This window comes from Urocitellus parryii, chromosome 4 (genome assembly GCF_045843805.1).
Source record: "Urocitellus parryii isolate mUroPar1 chromosome 4, mUroPar1.hap1, whole genome shotgun sequence".
NCBI lineage: Eukaryota > Metazoa > Chordata > Mammalia > Rodentia > Sciuridae > Urocitellus > Urocitellus parryii.
Window position 1 is genome coordinate 38,094,975 of NC_135534.1, and position 16,091 is coordinate 38,111,065.

General features: G+C 33.7%; 1 protein-coding gene across 1 annotated transcript in view; it reads right to left on the reverse strand.

The window, feature by feature from the left end:
- Positions 1-398: 398 nt before the first annotated feature.
- Positions 399-16,091, reverse strand: part of LOC113179489 (anoctamin-3) — a 120,965-nt gene continuing 105,272 nt past the window's right edge. The window contains exons 20-23 of the mRNA XM_077797500.1: positions 13,852-13,999; positions 7,909-7,989; positions 7,411-7,516; positions 399-581 (exon numbers count right to left, since the gene is read on the reverse strand). Of these exons, the coding sequence (XP_077653626.1) occupies positions 399-581; positions 7,411-7,516; positions 7,909-7,989; positions 13,852-13,999 (518 nt within the window). The remainder of the gene's footprint in view (positions 582-7,410; positions 7,517-7,908; positions 7,990-13,851; positions 14,000-16,091) is intronic.

Genomic DNA, 16,091 nt, shown 5'->3' on the forward strand with positions numbered 1-16,091 from the left:
TGTGAGTGAAGACCACATAATACTTTTAAGTCATGCCTGACTTTTGAATATTTACACAAACATATGTCTTTAGAATGTCACTACCACACCTCCTACTGCACTGCAGCCAATGGAAAGGGAAGGTCTCCAACCACACAACTCCCTGAGACTGGTTCTGAGAATTAAATTTTGGCTTCCTGCATCATCAGCCTAACCTCTTTTTAAGGTCACGAGTCATTATCTCCTTCCCTAGAAACTTCTACATTCCAAATCCCAGAGATTGCTGTGATACATTTCCAAGTAGCATATATGGCTACGTTTTGTCAAATATACCTTCCTCTGAGATGTCACCTAGATTTTCAATTAACATCATTCTTTTGCAACTAATGGTACCTCCCCTCTTGCACTAATGGTATCAACTAAGGCCACTCATGGTGAACAGGCTGACCACTCTGTCTCCGTTGTTGTTGTAAATGTTCTAGTTCAGCCTCATACATCATTTCCTGGACTAAGTACTTCTCTCGTCGTATTCTTTCATGTAGGCCCTTTGGTACATCTGGAATCAGGTATGCGATGAATGACTTAATTCCAAAAACGAGGTGCTACAAATTAGAGTAGAAAGTACAATTTTCAAACATTTTGAAGTACAATTTTCAAACAGGACAGAAAATCACAAACAATTCTGCATTTGTCTTAAAATCATGTATCAGAATGTTGTAGACAGTATCTTGAATATTAATGTTTTAAAAAATTGTATTAGGAATGCTATACTGTTACCTGCTATCACATTAGTATCAGGAGGAAACCCATTTTTTCCTCTTCTTGATTTCATGTTTTATATCACGTTATAAACATAGAATGAATCAAATTCATGTGTATAAAATACTTACATATTATTCAATACTTTTATTAAGATGAATTATTATATACAAAAGAGAAAAAGCATATCCTGGAAAAGTTCATGTCCAATATATCATAATACACAGAGTCCAAACAAACAAGAATACATGCTGCCTCTGATAATAAGATTAGAGTCAAACTCCAATACATGCATTTCTGGAATTTGTACTGTAATAGATTTATATATCACTGTAATAACTGCTATAACATGTTTTACTCAACATATTATTCTTCTATGATACAATACATAATACTTCTGTTTTTAAAATAAACTGACAAAAATATTGTGTTTAAAGAAAGTGAGAATAAAACTCAAAGGGTAGAATGGTTGTTAGTAAATATACAGATGTTGAATCATTCTGCTTAAGTCTTAATCTTACAACACTGTTTAGCTATGTAACCTTCAAAAACATCACCCACATTCCATGTCTTATCCCTGAAAAGGTGATACAAATAGTGCTTTTTAAAGGGATGTGGGTATGAGGATTAAATGTGTGTGTGCATGTGTGTGTGTATGTGTGTGTGTGTGTATAAGAGGCTTAAAGGAGTACTCAGCATAGTATAAGCACTGCTTGAATATTACCTCCTACTATTATAAATGCATCCTTTTTGATTTCTATAAGGAAGAGTAGATCTTTCAATTTCTCAAAAAGGAAAAATAATCTGACACTTGATCTGTGAAAAAGAACACATTTATATAAAGAACTTTTAGTAGACAATAGTCTCCAAGGCACTTCTATCTGGGATAGTGTCCTCAGAAACTGCAATGCAAAGTAGAGCACAGTAAAGCAGGTCATATTTTCAATCAGATGCTCAGAAATTTCTTTCCTGATGATTTATGTATGTACTGTCTTCAAAATATTTATGTTTGAGCCTCAGAAATATAGAAATACAATTTTTTAAATCATCATGGTTTAAATAGTAAAGAAGGATATTTTCTATGCCCTGTTTGGTGATACTAAATGTCCTATAAACTGATTCATATAGATTGATATGCAAGGATGGTTCAACATTAAACTGCATTTCTAAAAAACATTTCCTAAAGTTTAATACCCACTTATCAAGACATTCTTAGATAACTATTAATAGAAAAAAATTCTCCAACTAATAAAGAGTTTATCTTAAACAAACCTACAGAAATCATAGTTAAAAATAGAAGCATTTTTTTTTTAGTTGAGAATAAGACATGGTTGGTTGTTACTGCTGTTAAGTAACATACATTCATTTCAAGTACAGTAAGACAAGCAAAGATGAGGTATAAACTTTGCAAATGAAAAGGCAATACTTCATTATTTGAAAATAATACGACATTTGTTATGATAACCCAACAGATGTGAGACACAAGGAACTGTGTTCCTCTTAGAAAAATAATTAACATTCCAGTACACCATCAAAAAACAAGCAAATCATATGATGAAGGCTATAACTTATAATAGCAATTAAATATCTACAAAGTTTATAGTAATAAACTTAAAAAGGAAGAAGCAACAGCTGTTTTAGATCTCAATTAAAATATAAAATAGAACAAATTCTGTTTATCAATGAAACAGCACAGGTTTTTGTAAGTCAAAAACTACTTAGAAGTGTAATTCTAACCAAAGTCTTTCACAATATTTGAAGAAACCTGAAAAGTGAATTCTAAATTTTATATGAATGATTAAAAACTCCAAGTAGCGATGGGAATTTTGAAAAATAAGATCAATAAACATGAAATCTAAAAAAACATTTTCATAGAAGTTGAGACTAGACTAGTGGTTAACAGAGGGGAGGGTTGGATGGGGACAAGTTGATCAATAGGTATAAAGTCATAATCAGATAGTTATAGTCATAATCAGAGAGTTATAGTCATAATCAGATAGTTATAGTTCTGGGGTGCTATTGTACAGAAACTGACACAAGGAGTAAGATAACTGTTGTAACATGCCTGACCACGTGTTCAGAAGCCTAGGGAACTGGTCTGAAAGAAGAGTTTGGAAAAGTTTGGAGGTACAGGGTGGAGAAGCCTTTGAATGTTGTAAGCAGACCATAATGGACACTTCTGGTGGTGATGGTGGGGATGAATTTCAGAAGACCCGAAACCAATAGGAATGGGGAGGGTAAAGACTGTGGCTCTTGAGGTTTCAGAGCAGAACAAGGACTCTTGAGCATTTAACTAGGGGCTATTCATGTTACATTTTGGCAAAGAACTTGTCAACATTTTGACCATGTCCTGAGACTTTTTGAGAGACTGAATTTAAAGATGATGCTCTAATTAATCTGGCAGTGCAAATTGCAAGGCAGCAAAGCATTCAGGCCATGGCATAGGTATTGCTGACCACTTTTAACCAGTTTTACTATGAGGTTCAGGAGCAAAAAGCAGAGAAAAAAGATTTAGAAAACTTGTAGTTTGGCTATAGAAGAAGTATATATATAAAAAAGAGCACAAGGAAACTGTGGTTGCTGAAGAAATTACCTCTGTTACAGAGAAACCAAGTGCTTTGCACAGAGACAACAGAAAAGATGCCTTGAGAGCATCTCAGGAATCAATAAGGTCATACCATGGTAAGGTCAGGGTGTAAAAATAAAAACTCATTTAAGAGATCACAGGGGACCCTGCTCACAAAGCCCCTCTGCAACCACTGCATCCATGTTCTAAGAGGGTCAGGGCCTATTTGAGCTAGTTGCAGACCCGGGCATCATCTACATAGTGCTGGTTCTGTAGATATAAATAGGATCCCGGAAGAGTTATGGGTTATGGATGCTTCTAATAATATTTCAGAGGAAGACCTGGTAGGCCAGGAAAAACACATGGTTTGAGATCCCTGTGAGCAGTCCCTGACAGGGCTATGTATGAAGCTTCAAGAAGGAAGGTATGCTGGAATGGAGATGCCAGGGATTAAGAGATGCCAATGATATGAAACATTTACCTGAGGAAAGCTCCTGTCTGTGGGCAGAGCTAGTGTAACAGAGAGATCACATAGACAGCATCCAGCAAAGCTGTGGGAACTAAAGTGCACAAGTCCTGTGAAGTTTCTGTCTTCATGAGACCCAGGTGACTTTCAGTATGGTTTTGGTCCCATCCTTCTTTCTATTCCACTACTACTACTACTACTGCTACTACTACTACTTCTACTACTACTACTATTTTGCAGGGGAATGGAAATCTTTGCTCTGTCCTAGTGTATATTGGATATATGTAACTTGCTTTTGATTTTTGCAGGGCCTCTGAGCCAAGATTTTTCTTTGAGTCTCAGGAAACTTTTGAGTTGGACTTTTGAGCATTGCCAAAACTGTTAAGAGCATTAGGACTACTGGGGATAGACCGCAGTGTTTTGCCTTGTGAGATGAATATGAACATTTGGAGGCCAGGGTAGAATGCTATGGTCTGAATATTAGATGTCCCACCAAAAGCTCATGTTAAGCAATGCAAAGTGTTCAGAGGTGAAATAATTAAATTGTGAGATCTGTCAACTCATCAGTGAATTAATACATTTGGTAGAGTAGGAATTTGAATGAATTTATGGGTGGTAACTATAAGTAGGTCATTGGAGATTTTCCTTTGGGGTTATATCTTGTCCCTGGATCCTCTCTCTTTGTCTGTGTTTCCTGGTTGCCATGAGCTGAACAGCTTTCCTTGACTATACCCTTCCACCATGATGTTCTATCCCACCTTAGGTCCAGAGCAATGAAGTTGACTGACCATGGACTAAGATCTCTGAAACCATGAGCCCAAACACACTTTTCCTCCTCTAGATTGTTCTTGTCAGGTATTTTGGTCACAGTGATGCAAAGTCAACTAATACAATAATGTACTGCATATTTCACAAAAGCTAGAAGAAATGATTTCAACATAAAGGTAAATATTTTAATAGATATGTATAACCTTGTCTGTGCATGACATGGTACACCTCATATATATGCATAAATTTTATGTCAACTAAAAAAAATAATATAAGTATATCTAACTCTAAAACTTCCTCTCAAAAAATAAAAAAATAAGAGAATAAAAACATAAAAATAAGCATGGAATACAGCTTGTTTTGTCAGATACTAAGATATATTCTAAAATCATAGCATTTAGCATGATATAGAATTAGAACAGAAAAACGGAGTAATATATCAGATTTCTGAGGCCAGGGATACTTATATACATACAAAAACTTGGACTATTGCAGAATGGAATTACACAAGTCACAGATATATTATAGATTATTTTATAAATACCATTACAGATTATCTTTTCATAGTAAGAAAAAGAAAATCACCTTTTCCCTCAGACTGTATCTTAAGGACAAATATCCTAGAGACAAGTGAAAAGTAAAACTATAAAGTTAATAGTGAAAGTGTAGCAGAATATCTTTTTTGAACATTAGATCATGAAATTTTCCTAAGTAATCCATGTAAAATAAAACAAACCAAAAAGAAAAGCAATCATGAGGTTAACTACATCAAAAATGTTATTTGTTTCTAAATAAAACTAATAGGTTATGGAAAGGAATACAAAATACTTGCTATGTTTAGGGATTGCAAAGCAATAATATGTAGTATATAAAAGGAAATCTTAAAATTTGCTCATGAACAGAAAGCTCAACCAAACTGGACTAAGAGTATATTGATTTACAAATAAAGAAAACCAAAATGGTTTTCCAGTACTAAAATCAAATGTCAGTATCATTGGTGACAATTAAAACAGCAATAACAGAAGAAAAAAGTCAAAATGTTATCTTTCATACAACTACAAAATATTGAAAAGCAGGATAATATTAAAGTCAGGTGAAAATGTAAGGGAAAGGAAAACCTCGCCCACTGAGAATAAATACATACAGTTCATTTGGAGAGCAATCTCTTAGTATTACATGAAGCTGAGGATACAGACAAACTAACAATTTTTTGGTTGTTATGTGTTAAAATCAGTTATGTGTTCTTGGGAAACCCATTAATGTATTAAATGATAACAACATCCACAATTATTAATAAGAGATTTATTTGAGATAGAGAGAAGGGTTGTAGGCCTAAGTACCCACAATGATATTTCATTATATTTAAATAACACATTTCTCATATTTAGAAGAAGTGATCTAAACACAGGTAGGTTTCATGAATAGATTTATTTCTAGATATAAAGAATAAAATATGTAAGAGAAAAAAATGAGTTTTCTTGCATTATACCACTGAAATAATTTTGAGAAAGAACTCTCAAAATAATGCTACATATATTTTATGAGTAATTATTTATGCAAACAAACAAGTGGAAGAGCTTACACTGAAGAAGAAGAGTGGGTGCTATTGGGAGGAGGGTGATGGAATTAGTAATAAGAAATGAAGAAAAAATAAAGAGAGAATCACATGTATGCATCATGATATGTTGTATGTGTTTGTTCACTAGAGTTCTAAAAGAGAATGGGAAAAATGTTTATCTATAAAAACCATATACAATTAAAAAACCTTCAATGAATCACTTGATTGGAAATATGCATTAAACAATTATGCAACTTGTATTATGAAATTCTCACTTCATAAGGAAACATTTTTATAGGGTTAACAAGTCATTAGGAAATAGAATTTTGGTCTTGGATGAAACTTTTATAAGTAAGTATTTCATTTTCCAGATGAAAAATACTTCAATACAAAATATGAAATGCTTTTTGAAAATCAGTTAAGAGGTACAGTTGCTTTTAAAAATACTTTTTCTGGGCTGGGGCTGTAGCTCAGTGGTAGAGCTCTTGCCTTGAACATATGAGGCACTGAGTTTGATCCTTAGAACCACATAAAAATAAACAAGTAAAATAAAGACATGCTGTTCATCTACAACTACAAAAAAAAAAAAAAAAAAAAAAAAAAAAAAAAAAACTTTCCCAAAAGTCTTAGGTATGCCTCTATCTTTGGCTTCAGAATTTTGGCCATAGGGAATAGATATATTTAGCATCTTTTCATTAATTTAGTGGTGCCTCAAAGAGTAGTTAATATATTCCAGTATTAATTCTCCACTCTATTGTCTTGTTTAAACAAGGCAACAATACTGTAGCTTCCTCAAAATTTCTTCGTAGAATTATAATTTAATATTGTCACATGACTTTAGTCATTAACCACAACCCATCTCATATTAAAAGCGTTCTCAGGCAAACTTTATTGAATCATCCAATGTCCCCTAAACAAATGCATATGTGAACAACTGTATTTAGAGTTGATTGTTCAGTTTTTCTTACCTAGAGAATAGATATGAATTCTCTTATCAGATTATGAAAACCTTCCTAGGAAGGCACTAGGCACTAGGAAGCTCAAGAGTTTTTGCATTAACTCTTCATTAGTTTCTTCCACCCTGATTGTCTAGTATAAGTACCTACTAACTTACCTTGTTACATTCTTCAGCTCCTGCTTTTTGACACTTGTTATAATAGTTTCATTTAATCTGAATTGGAGCCTTTTGCCAGAACCTATGTAAGTCTTTTGTTTGTTTGTTTACAAGTGAGTAACTGACTTCAAAGAGGCAACTGATATGTCAATTGCAGAAGCGTTTACCCACAGTAATTTTCTTCTCAGTTTGGGACTAACCTCAAACACGATAATGAAGGCCAATCGAGCAGCAAGGATGTGCCAGTATTGTAAGGTGAATTCATAGGGTTTGGAGCTCCAAGGGGGCCCTCGATAGTCTCGGTACCTGAAACACAAAAAGAAAGAATTTGAAAAATAGATCCCAGGCTCTGTGGTACACACAGAAGCAAAGACAGAATGATCACCAGTTTGAGACCAATCGGGGCAATTTAGTGAGACTCTGTTCAAAATAAAATTTACAAAGGACAGAAAATGTAGCTCAGAGGTGGAATATTTCTAGGTTCAATTCCCAGTACTGTCAATAAATAAACAAAACCCACCACCAACAAAAGAATATGAAAAATAGAGATCAAAGGATCAAAGTGTGGAGGTCTCAGATTTCCCTAATTTGCCCCAAACTCCAAAATGATAGTTTAAGTGGGTTCATTGACATTTAGGGGAAGGAGACAGAATGGTGAAGACAAGCAGAAAAGTTAACAATAAGTTATAAATAAGTACCTGCAGTAACCAGATTTTCCTAGACCAAGCTCACTCAAGTCAAAGAAGGATAGGCTATTGTTGACATATCCTTTTAAGCAACTAGGAAAAAAGAAAATTATTATTTGACTGAGAGTTTCATAACTTTCCAGTATAATTTCTTCATTAAAATGATAGGATTTTATAAATGCATCATTTCTAACTACATACACACAGCAACTCAGCTGTTATTATATCCTCTCTCATTGTATCTCTAATTGTATCTTAAAGAAACAAACCCCTCCCAGTATTTCTCCTCTCTCAATTTCATCTGGTTTGTATTTATTACATGGTTTATTAGACGCTAGTTAAATCCTTGGTTTTAAATCTCTATAAATCTGTGTTTTAGAGTACTAAATTCATTTGGAAGAGTAAAAGACCCAGAATACCCAAAGCAATTCTGAGAAAGAGTGAGGCAGGAGGCATCACTACACCTGATATAAAATTATACTACAGAGCTATAGTAACAAAAACAGCATGTTTTTTTTTTTTAATGAAGGTGCCAAAAATATATGTTGGGAGAAAAGATAGCCTTTTTAATATAACAAATTGGGCCAGGAAAACTGGATATCCATATGTAGAAGAACAAAACTATTTCCCTACCTCCCATCCTGCAAAAAAACTCAAAGTAGATCAAAGACTTAGGAATTAGACCAAAGAATTTGCAACCGCTAGAAGAAAAAATAGGGTCAACACTCCATTATATAGGTGTAAGCACTGAGTTCCTCAACAAGACCAAGATATAAAACCAAGAATCAATACATGGGATGACACCAAATTAAAAAGCTTCTGCACATCAAAGGAAATGATTAAGAGCATGAAGTGAGAGCCTACAGAATGGAAGAGAATCTTTGCCACCTGTTCCTCTGCCAGATTGATATCCAGAATATATAAACAACACAAAAATCTCAATGCCTAAAAAAACAAATAACCCAATCAATAAGTGGGCAAAAGAACTATGTAGGCATTTCTCAGAAGAAGCACAAATGGCCAAATTCAATGCTGAAGAAGAAAAAATCACACACTTAATATCTTACTGTAATCCCAGCCACTCAGGAGGCTGAGGCAGGAGAATCGCAAGTTCCAAGCCAGCCTCTGAAATGGTGAGATGCTTAGCAGCTCAGTGAGACCCTGTCTCTAAACAAAATACAAAATAGGGCTAAAGTGGCTTAGTGGCTGAGTGCCCCTGAGTTCAATCCCCAGTATGCTCTCCATCTCCAGGAAAAAAAAAAAAAAAAAGTGATGCTGGAGAAATTAGATACCCTTGAAGAAAGTTAAGTGAGCCCACACCGCCTTACGGTACAATGGAGTAAACTAAGGGGAATTAGGATTAGAGGCTTAGAATGCTCAACTGCATTTCCAGAGTAGACATCGTTAAGAGAAAAGATATGAGTAACTTTGAGGAGTTGAGGGAGGCAGCCATGGGGAGCTGTGAATGGTGGGCTGCAAGCAGAGGACACAGGGAACCAAGCACGTAGTAGGGACTGTAGAGATCTGTGTGGCTAAGATGAAGTGAAAGAAGGAAGTCTGTGGCATTCTGAAAGTCAAATGAATAGGACACAGCAACTGAATGATCGATTGTCAAAGCTAATACGTCAACCACTGTGAGAACTGGGAAATGACAAGTGGATTTCAAAATGTGAAATTCATGGCCTTTCTACGGAGTAGTGGGGTATTATCCTTACCAGAGAGAGCATAATGGGGAAGAAGAGGAGGGGGATTGGAGAAATTAATATGGAAAATTCTTTGGATTTTTTGTTTGTTTGTTTGTTTAAAATGGAAGGAAAGACATGAGAATCCATTGGCAGACAGTCAGAACAAGGCAGGACTTTACACATTGGTTGGAAAAACAAAAGCATATATCAGTGTTAATGTGAAAAAGACAACATTCTGTTTGTAGTGTATGAGAAAAAGGGAATAAATACTAGACTGGTATTCTCCAGGAATGAGTAAGAGATCTAGGGTACAATTAGATGGCTTTTGCTTTCCACAGGAGCAGAAAGTTCCACCTCTAGGAACTGGGAGAAAGCAGACTATGTGGGATGCATGGTGTAGGAAGGCAGACTCAATCAGGGATATCTGTGGAAGTTCTTTTCTAATTGGCTCCATTTTCCCAGTTAAGTAAACCTGAGAATGAAGATAAAGAAGGAGGTGCTGAAGCCTTAAGGAGCAAGGAGAAGGTATGGAAAACGTCTCTAAAAAAAGAAGAGCAAATGGACTTGGGAAATAAAATGTGTGTTGGGTCCACAAAAGAGAAGTGATAAAAATTTGAAGTGAAGGGGCTGGGGTTGAGGCTCAATGGTAGAATGTTCACCTAGCATGTAGGAGGCACTGGGTTTGACCCTCAGCACCACATAAAAATAAAATAAAGATAAAGTGAAGCTAGCCAGTGTTTTTGTTTTTCTTCATCCACACTAGCTGTATGAGAACAGTGCAGACTAGACAGGGTGTGGAGATGGCTGGGACTTTGCCAAAGCAGTAAAACATCAGGGGGAAGGGCAGGGACCAATGTATCCAAGGAAGAGGTTACAATAATTGGCCATTTGGTTTGTAAGATGGGTAAGAATGGGAAAGAGGACGATAAAGGAAAGGGAGACAAAGATGTGTTAGTACTATTGATATTTTAGAGTTCTATGTACATTCAAAGAGTTATTGGACATCATTCATTTTACAATTTTAAAATATGTATATTATAATCTCCATCATACAGATTAAATGCATAAGGTTTAGAGAGGCTATGTAACTTTCTCCAGGCCTATAATTCCTTAAGTTTTGGGCCTCAGAATCTCATTATATTTTTAAAAGTATAGAACACCAGAAAAGCCTTTGTCACAGAGGTCTATCTACTGCTATTTTATCACATTAGAAATGAAAACAAATTTAGAAAATATTTAACTATTCATTTAAACTTGACCATCAAATCTATAGTAAATTAATAAAAAAATGGTTCATTTTAAAGAAAAATAGCTATAACTTCCAAAGGGAAAAAATATAGTGATAATGACATTTTTTCATATGTTTGTAAATCTCTTTGATATCTGTTTTAACAGAAGATAACTAGGTTCTTGTATCCACTTCTGTATTAAATCTGTTGCAATATGTTGTTTTGGTTCAAGTGTTAGTGGAAAATCTGGCATCATATAGATAAGTAGTTGGAAAAAGAAGGACTATTTTAATAGCACTTCCGATAATTTGGGGTATGTTTCAGTGATAGTACACTAAAGCTACATGGGGTAGCTTCTTAGAGCTTAGTTGCAATGTGAAATCTTAAGCCACAGTAATGAACATTTCATGCAGTTACATTAAAATACATAGGTCTATTTTGTACATTAACCACCTTTTATCCATGCATGATTTTGTAATGTCAAATATCAGTCATTTGGAAAATATTTGTGCCCTGAATTATTCAGAACTTCTAAGGTTGGTGTGTTTTTTTAATATAGTCTCTGAAAAAAAGAACACAATTTTTAACTTTGTATGAGAAAAAAAAATCTCTTAAGTATTGGGAAGCTATGCAATACATAATGTCAAATATTTGCCTTAAAATGACAGACTAGTTTTGTGCATGCACTAGAAGAGTAGCTGCTAAGTACCAAGTCCGAATAATCCTAGTTGACTGACAGTCATTATTTCAGGTGGGAAAAGATTTTTCTTAGCTGGAAATCCAACACATGGGTGCATTTTTTTTGAGACACATATCACATCTGGGTATGTAGCAGAAGTGCTCTATGAACATTTCACATTTTGTTACATAATATTGAAAGGACATTTATTCAAAGGTGGCTATTTTGTAAAAATTAATAATTATTAATGCTTTACTTAAGCACTCTGAATTTTTTACTGGTATCTTTAAGGTGATTAAATGGTGATGAGGAATATTGTTTGGTTCTAATACTTTGAGTTAAGAAGAGCCTCCAGAAATTTTATCTACCATTGCCTTATCACCACCAATGCAAATATAAATACATGAAAAGGGGAAGTAAAGTCTTAGTGTAATTACAAAAATAGTATTGAACTTGTGGACCCTTAGGGATATTTGCAGAGCAGATGTTGAGAATCATGTTCCTAAGACAAACCGTTGTTAGAACCTGTATTCAACCACATATCTGTCATATTCTAAATCTTGAAATATTAATTACAGTGATGCAGTGGCTTCAATCTCTTCCCCTTCTATCCTAGGCCCCATGATTTATCATTTTTGCTACCCTCTTGCCAATATCCTTCTCTTCCCTGCCGTCTTGTCCTTCTGCCACCTAACTCTGAAAATGTCTCATCTGAATCAATCTATTCCAATTTAGCTGCTAAGCATGCTAGGAAAAATACTTGGAATGTGTGGTATCAGCAACACATAAGCCCTTCACAACTCTGTTTGAAATTGGTCTACTTCCCCAATCCCTGAATATGGACAGATGCCATCTATATGAAAGGCAGGTTCTAAAACAGACACCCAGTCAATCTTACTTTCACCTGCCACTAGGTGGCAATAAAGCCACTAGCAAGTAATCATTAGAAAGAAGGTGGCAGATAAGCCTATATGTTTCAAATTATTAAAATCTACTTCTAGACCATTTGAATTAAGAAAACAGACTTTTGAGGTTTTTGCTATTAATACCTAAACAAGCTTATGTTTACATAGTGTTATAGTTCATAAACCTTATCTCAGACACTTTCTTCATCATAAGGCCCACGGACACTTTCTGTTACAAACCAATCAAGTACAGAGAGATAGTGTGTGCCTTTTAGTAAAAGGCAAAGTTAGAATTCAAACCTAAAGTGTCTAACTTAAGACAAAATTCCTTGAAGATGCCAAGATATAAACAATAACAAGATATAAGACAATAACTATATTTTATGATTGCTCTTTTAGAAAATGAGGCATTTATGTTTAAAGGTATTTCTGTGTTCTGAGAGAACTTCAATTCATCAGGAGAGCCAAGGGTTAATTTCATCCTAAATCAAGGCTCATCCTGTTGTGGCACATAAACTGCATCTGCATCAATCCTATGTTCCAAGATGCTTCTCTTGGAGAGACGAGAAGCAGCTTCCTTACTGCTACTCTATCTTCTATTACTACTTTCACATCTAAGGTTAGTCTCCCGCAACAATACTCAAGTGCTTCCAGTTTTTCATTGTTCTGCAAATCCACTTTCCTCTTGCATTCTTCCAACACTGTCTTTCAATAAGGAAAGATCTGAAATAGCATATCATCTAATGTAGTGGTTCTAAACAAGTGTCCCCTGGGGCACATCTGGCAATGTGTACAGATATTTTTGATTGTCACTACTTGGCGAACAAGGCATTTACTATTGGTGTCTACTGGGAAGAGGCGAAAGCACAGTAGTAAATGTCCTACAATGTATACAAAACAAACTTTCCTCTTGGAAGATTTTTATCTGGTTTAAAACATCAGTAGGTCAGAGCAGTACGTATGAGAGAGGTTGAGGGCAAGATTTCCTGCACTTGGAAACCAGTTGTTATAAATCCCTTTTAAAACTTTCTAGGCACATAGCTACCAGTCTCTTCATGCTCTGTATCTCCCCAATAATTTCCTTTTTCCCCCCTTCAGTAATTTGATAAACCAGTGTGGGTTTCAATTTCCCCATCTGCATAGTGAGAAGATTGCAGTAGATGATTTCTTAGATTTCCTCCAGTTCTAGAATTTGACTTCTATAAACAACATGAAAGTTTTAGTATTTTGACATCATGCATTTCAAACTGAAAATATAGTCTATAAAATTATTTGTTGTAAAAAACACAGCTGCTTTTTTTTTAACCTCACTTGATTTCATCTAATAAACATATTATAATTACAATGACCAGAAGAAACATTACTCTTAATGGTCACGAACAAAATGTTTCAAAAGTTCTCATTTTAATTACAAACATAAAAGAGATCAGAAAAAAATGTGTAAATTTCAACCTTACTTTTCATTCTGTTCTACATGATTTGCACAGGGGCCATATTTGTATTCATAGACAAAACGTGGGATGTAGTCAGATGTAATAGCAATTACAAATGCATTGGTGATCACAGCCAATATGCCAATTCCTTCAAGAATTCCAAGCCAGATACCTGGTAGGAGAAAGATTAAAGATAGTGGATAAAAATTAACCAAATGAGAACCCTATAATCAATCTTATTTTGAAAAGAATGTCCTACTCATGTTGGAACCACAATTCTGTCCACAACTCAGTATAGTATCTCACTCCATCATGATTTATAAAGTTTGGTGATATATTGTTTGGTAATACATGATATATAATATTACATCTGGTACATATTTTTTCTATAAAGGGAAGGTGAACCCCATCTAAAAATATTTGAAAATCAGAATATTATTAGGGCCTGGTTCAGGTTCTGTAACAGTGAGACAGAATACATGCACCTAAGATATTTCAAAGCCTAATATACAGAATTTGTTAAGGCAATAAAAACTATGAATAAAAATCTTTTAAATTCTACATCTTTAAGTTCTACATGGTTGTGCACACTCTGAAATGTCTATATTCAATGTGTATTTTGGTTTAATATTTGCCAAATTTCAATTTTTTCTTTTTATAGATTTTTTTCTTTTACTTTTTATTCTAATTTTTTTATATATGAAAACAGAATGCATTACAGTTCATATTACACAAATAGAACAAAATTTTTCATATCTCTGGTTGTATGCAAAGTATATTCACACCATTCATGTCTTCATACATGTACTTAGGGTAATGATGTCCATCTCATTCAAGTTTCAATTTAAAGTTAAAATACACACACAAAACGAGATAAAACCCATAAAGACTAGTTGACATTTGCTGCTTCTTAGGAGGCAAATCTGGTGTCATATAGACAAACAAATTAGCTTCTGATGTTGCATATCACATCAGTATGCTATTGATTATATTCAAAACTGATGTTTCAACTAGGATTAAACTTGACTTTAAAAATATTGATAAGAGATAGGAAAGGTAGCAGAATACAACAGTTACTAATAAGGCATTATGTAAAACTGTGGATGTGTAACCGACGTGATTCTGCAATCTGCATTTGGGGTAAAAATTGGGAGTTCATAACCAACTTCAATCTAATGTATGAAATATGATATGTCAAGAGCTTTGTAATGTTGTGAACAACCAATAAAAAAATAAAAAAATTAAAAAAAACAAACAGAAAAAACTCAAAAAAATATTGATAAGAAAAAAGTTCTAGAAAAAATTACTCAGACATGCTAAAGGTGATTGGGTAATATGGTAACTTTGATTTCTCCTCCCCTTGTTTTTCAAACTCTTTATAATATACCTACATCAAGCTGCAATTAAAAAATTAAAATAAGAAAGGATTTTAAAGTTTAGCTAACTAGGGAGATCATAAGGCAAGAAATCAAAATTCATAAAATAATACTAAATACATAAAAATGTTTATTATTTTAAAAAATTTATGTTATTCAGTCAAAAGAAAGTAGTCTGGGAGAAAAGTGTTGAATATACAAAAGATCCTAAAATTTTAATGAGAAAATTAAAGGAAAAAAAATGGACAAATAGTACAAATAAAAATATGTTAGCGGAGTGAAAATAACTAATAATGTCTTAAAAAATTTTAATCACTAGTATTTTGAAAAATGTCCTTTAAAGAAAAGAATAAGATTTTTTAAATAAAATATAGATGGTCAAATACCATCCAATGTTATTTAAGAATATAATGAAATACTTTACATTGTTGTTGGAATGATTTACTACTTATTATTAGTTATTAACTAGTCAGATATATCTTAAAATTAAAATACATTTGTTTTTAATCCAGTAGGCCTACTTTTTGATCTATATTATAAATACACTATACTTATATAATGTATATGGATACATGATATAAAATATTTATCTATATATATTATATTTATTACTATTAAGAGAAAGAAAATAAATTTCTAAATGGTTGTAAATTTTTATCTTATATCTTTACTATGAATATCATAATTCTATTAAAATGAATTAGACTTATATTCTGAGGTGGAGAATGTTTATGAAAACCCATGCAGAATCCTATTTATGTATATGATTATATTTCTGTATGTTTGTATGAGCAAGTAAAGCACTGACAAAGGATGCATGCTGAACTGATGCACTGATTACCCGAGGTAGAAAACTAATGGAGAAGACAGATTATTACTTATTTCTTT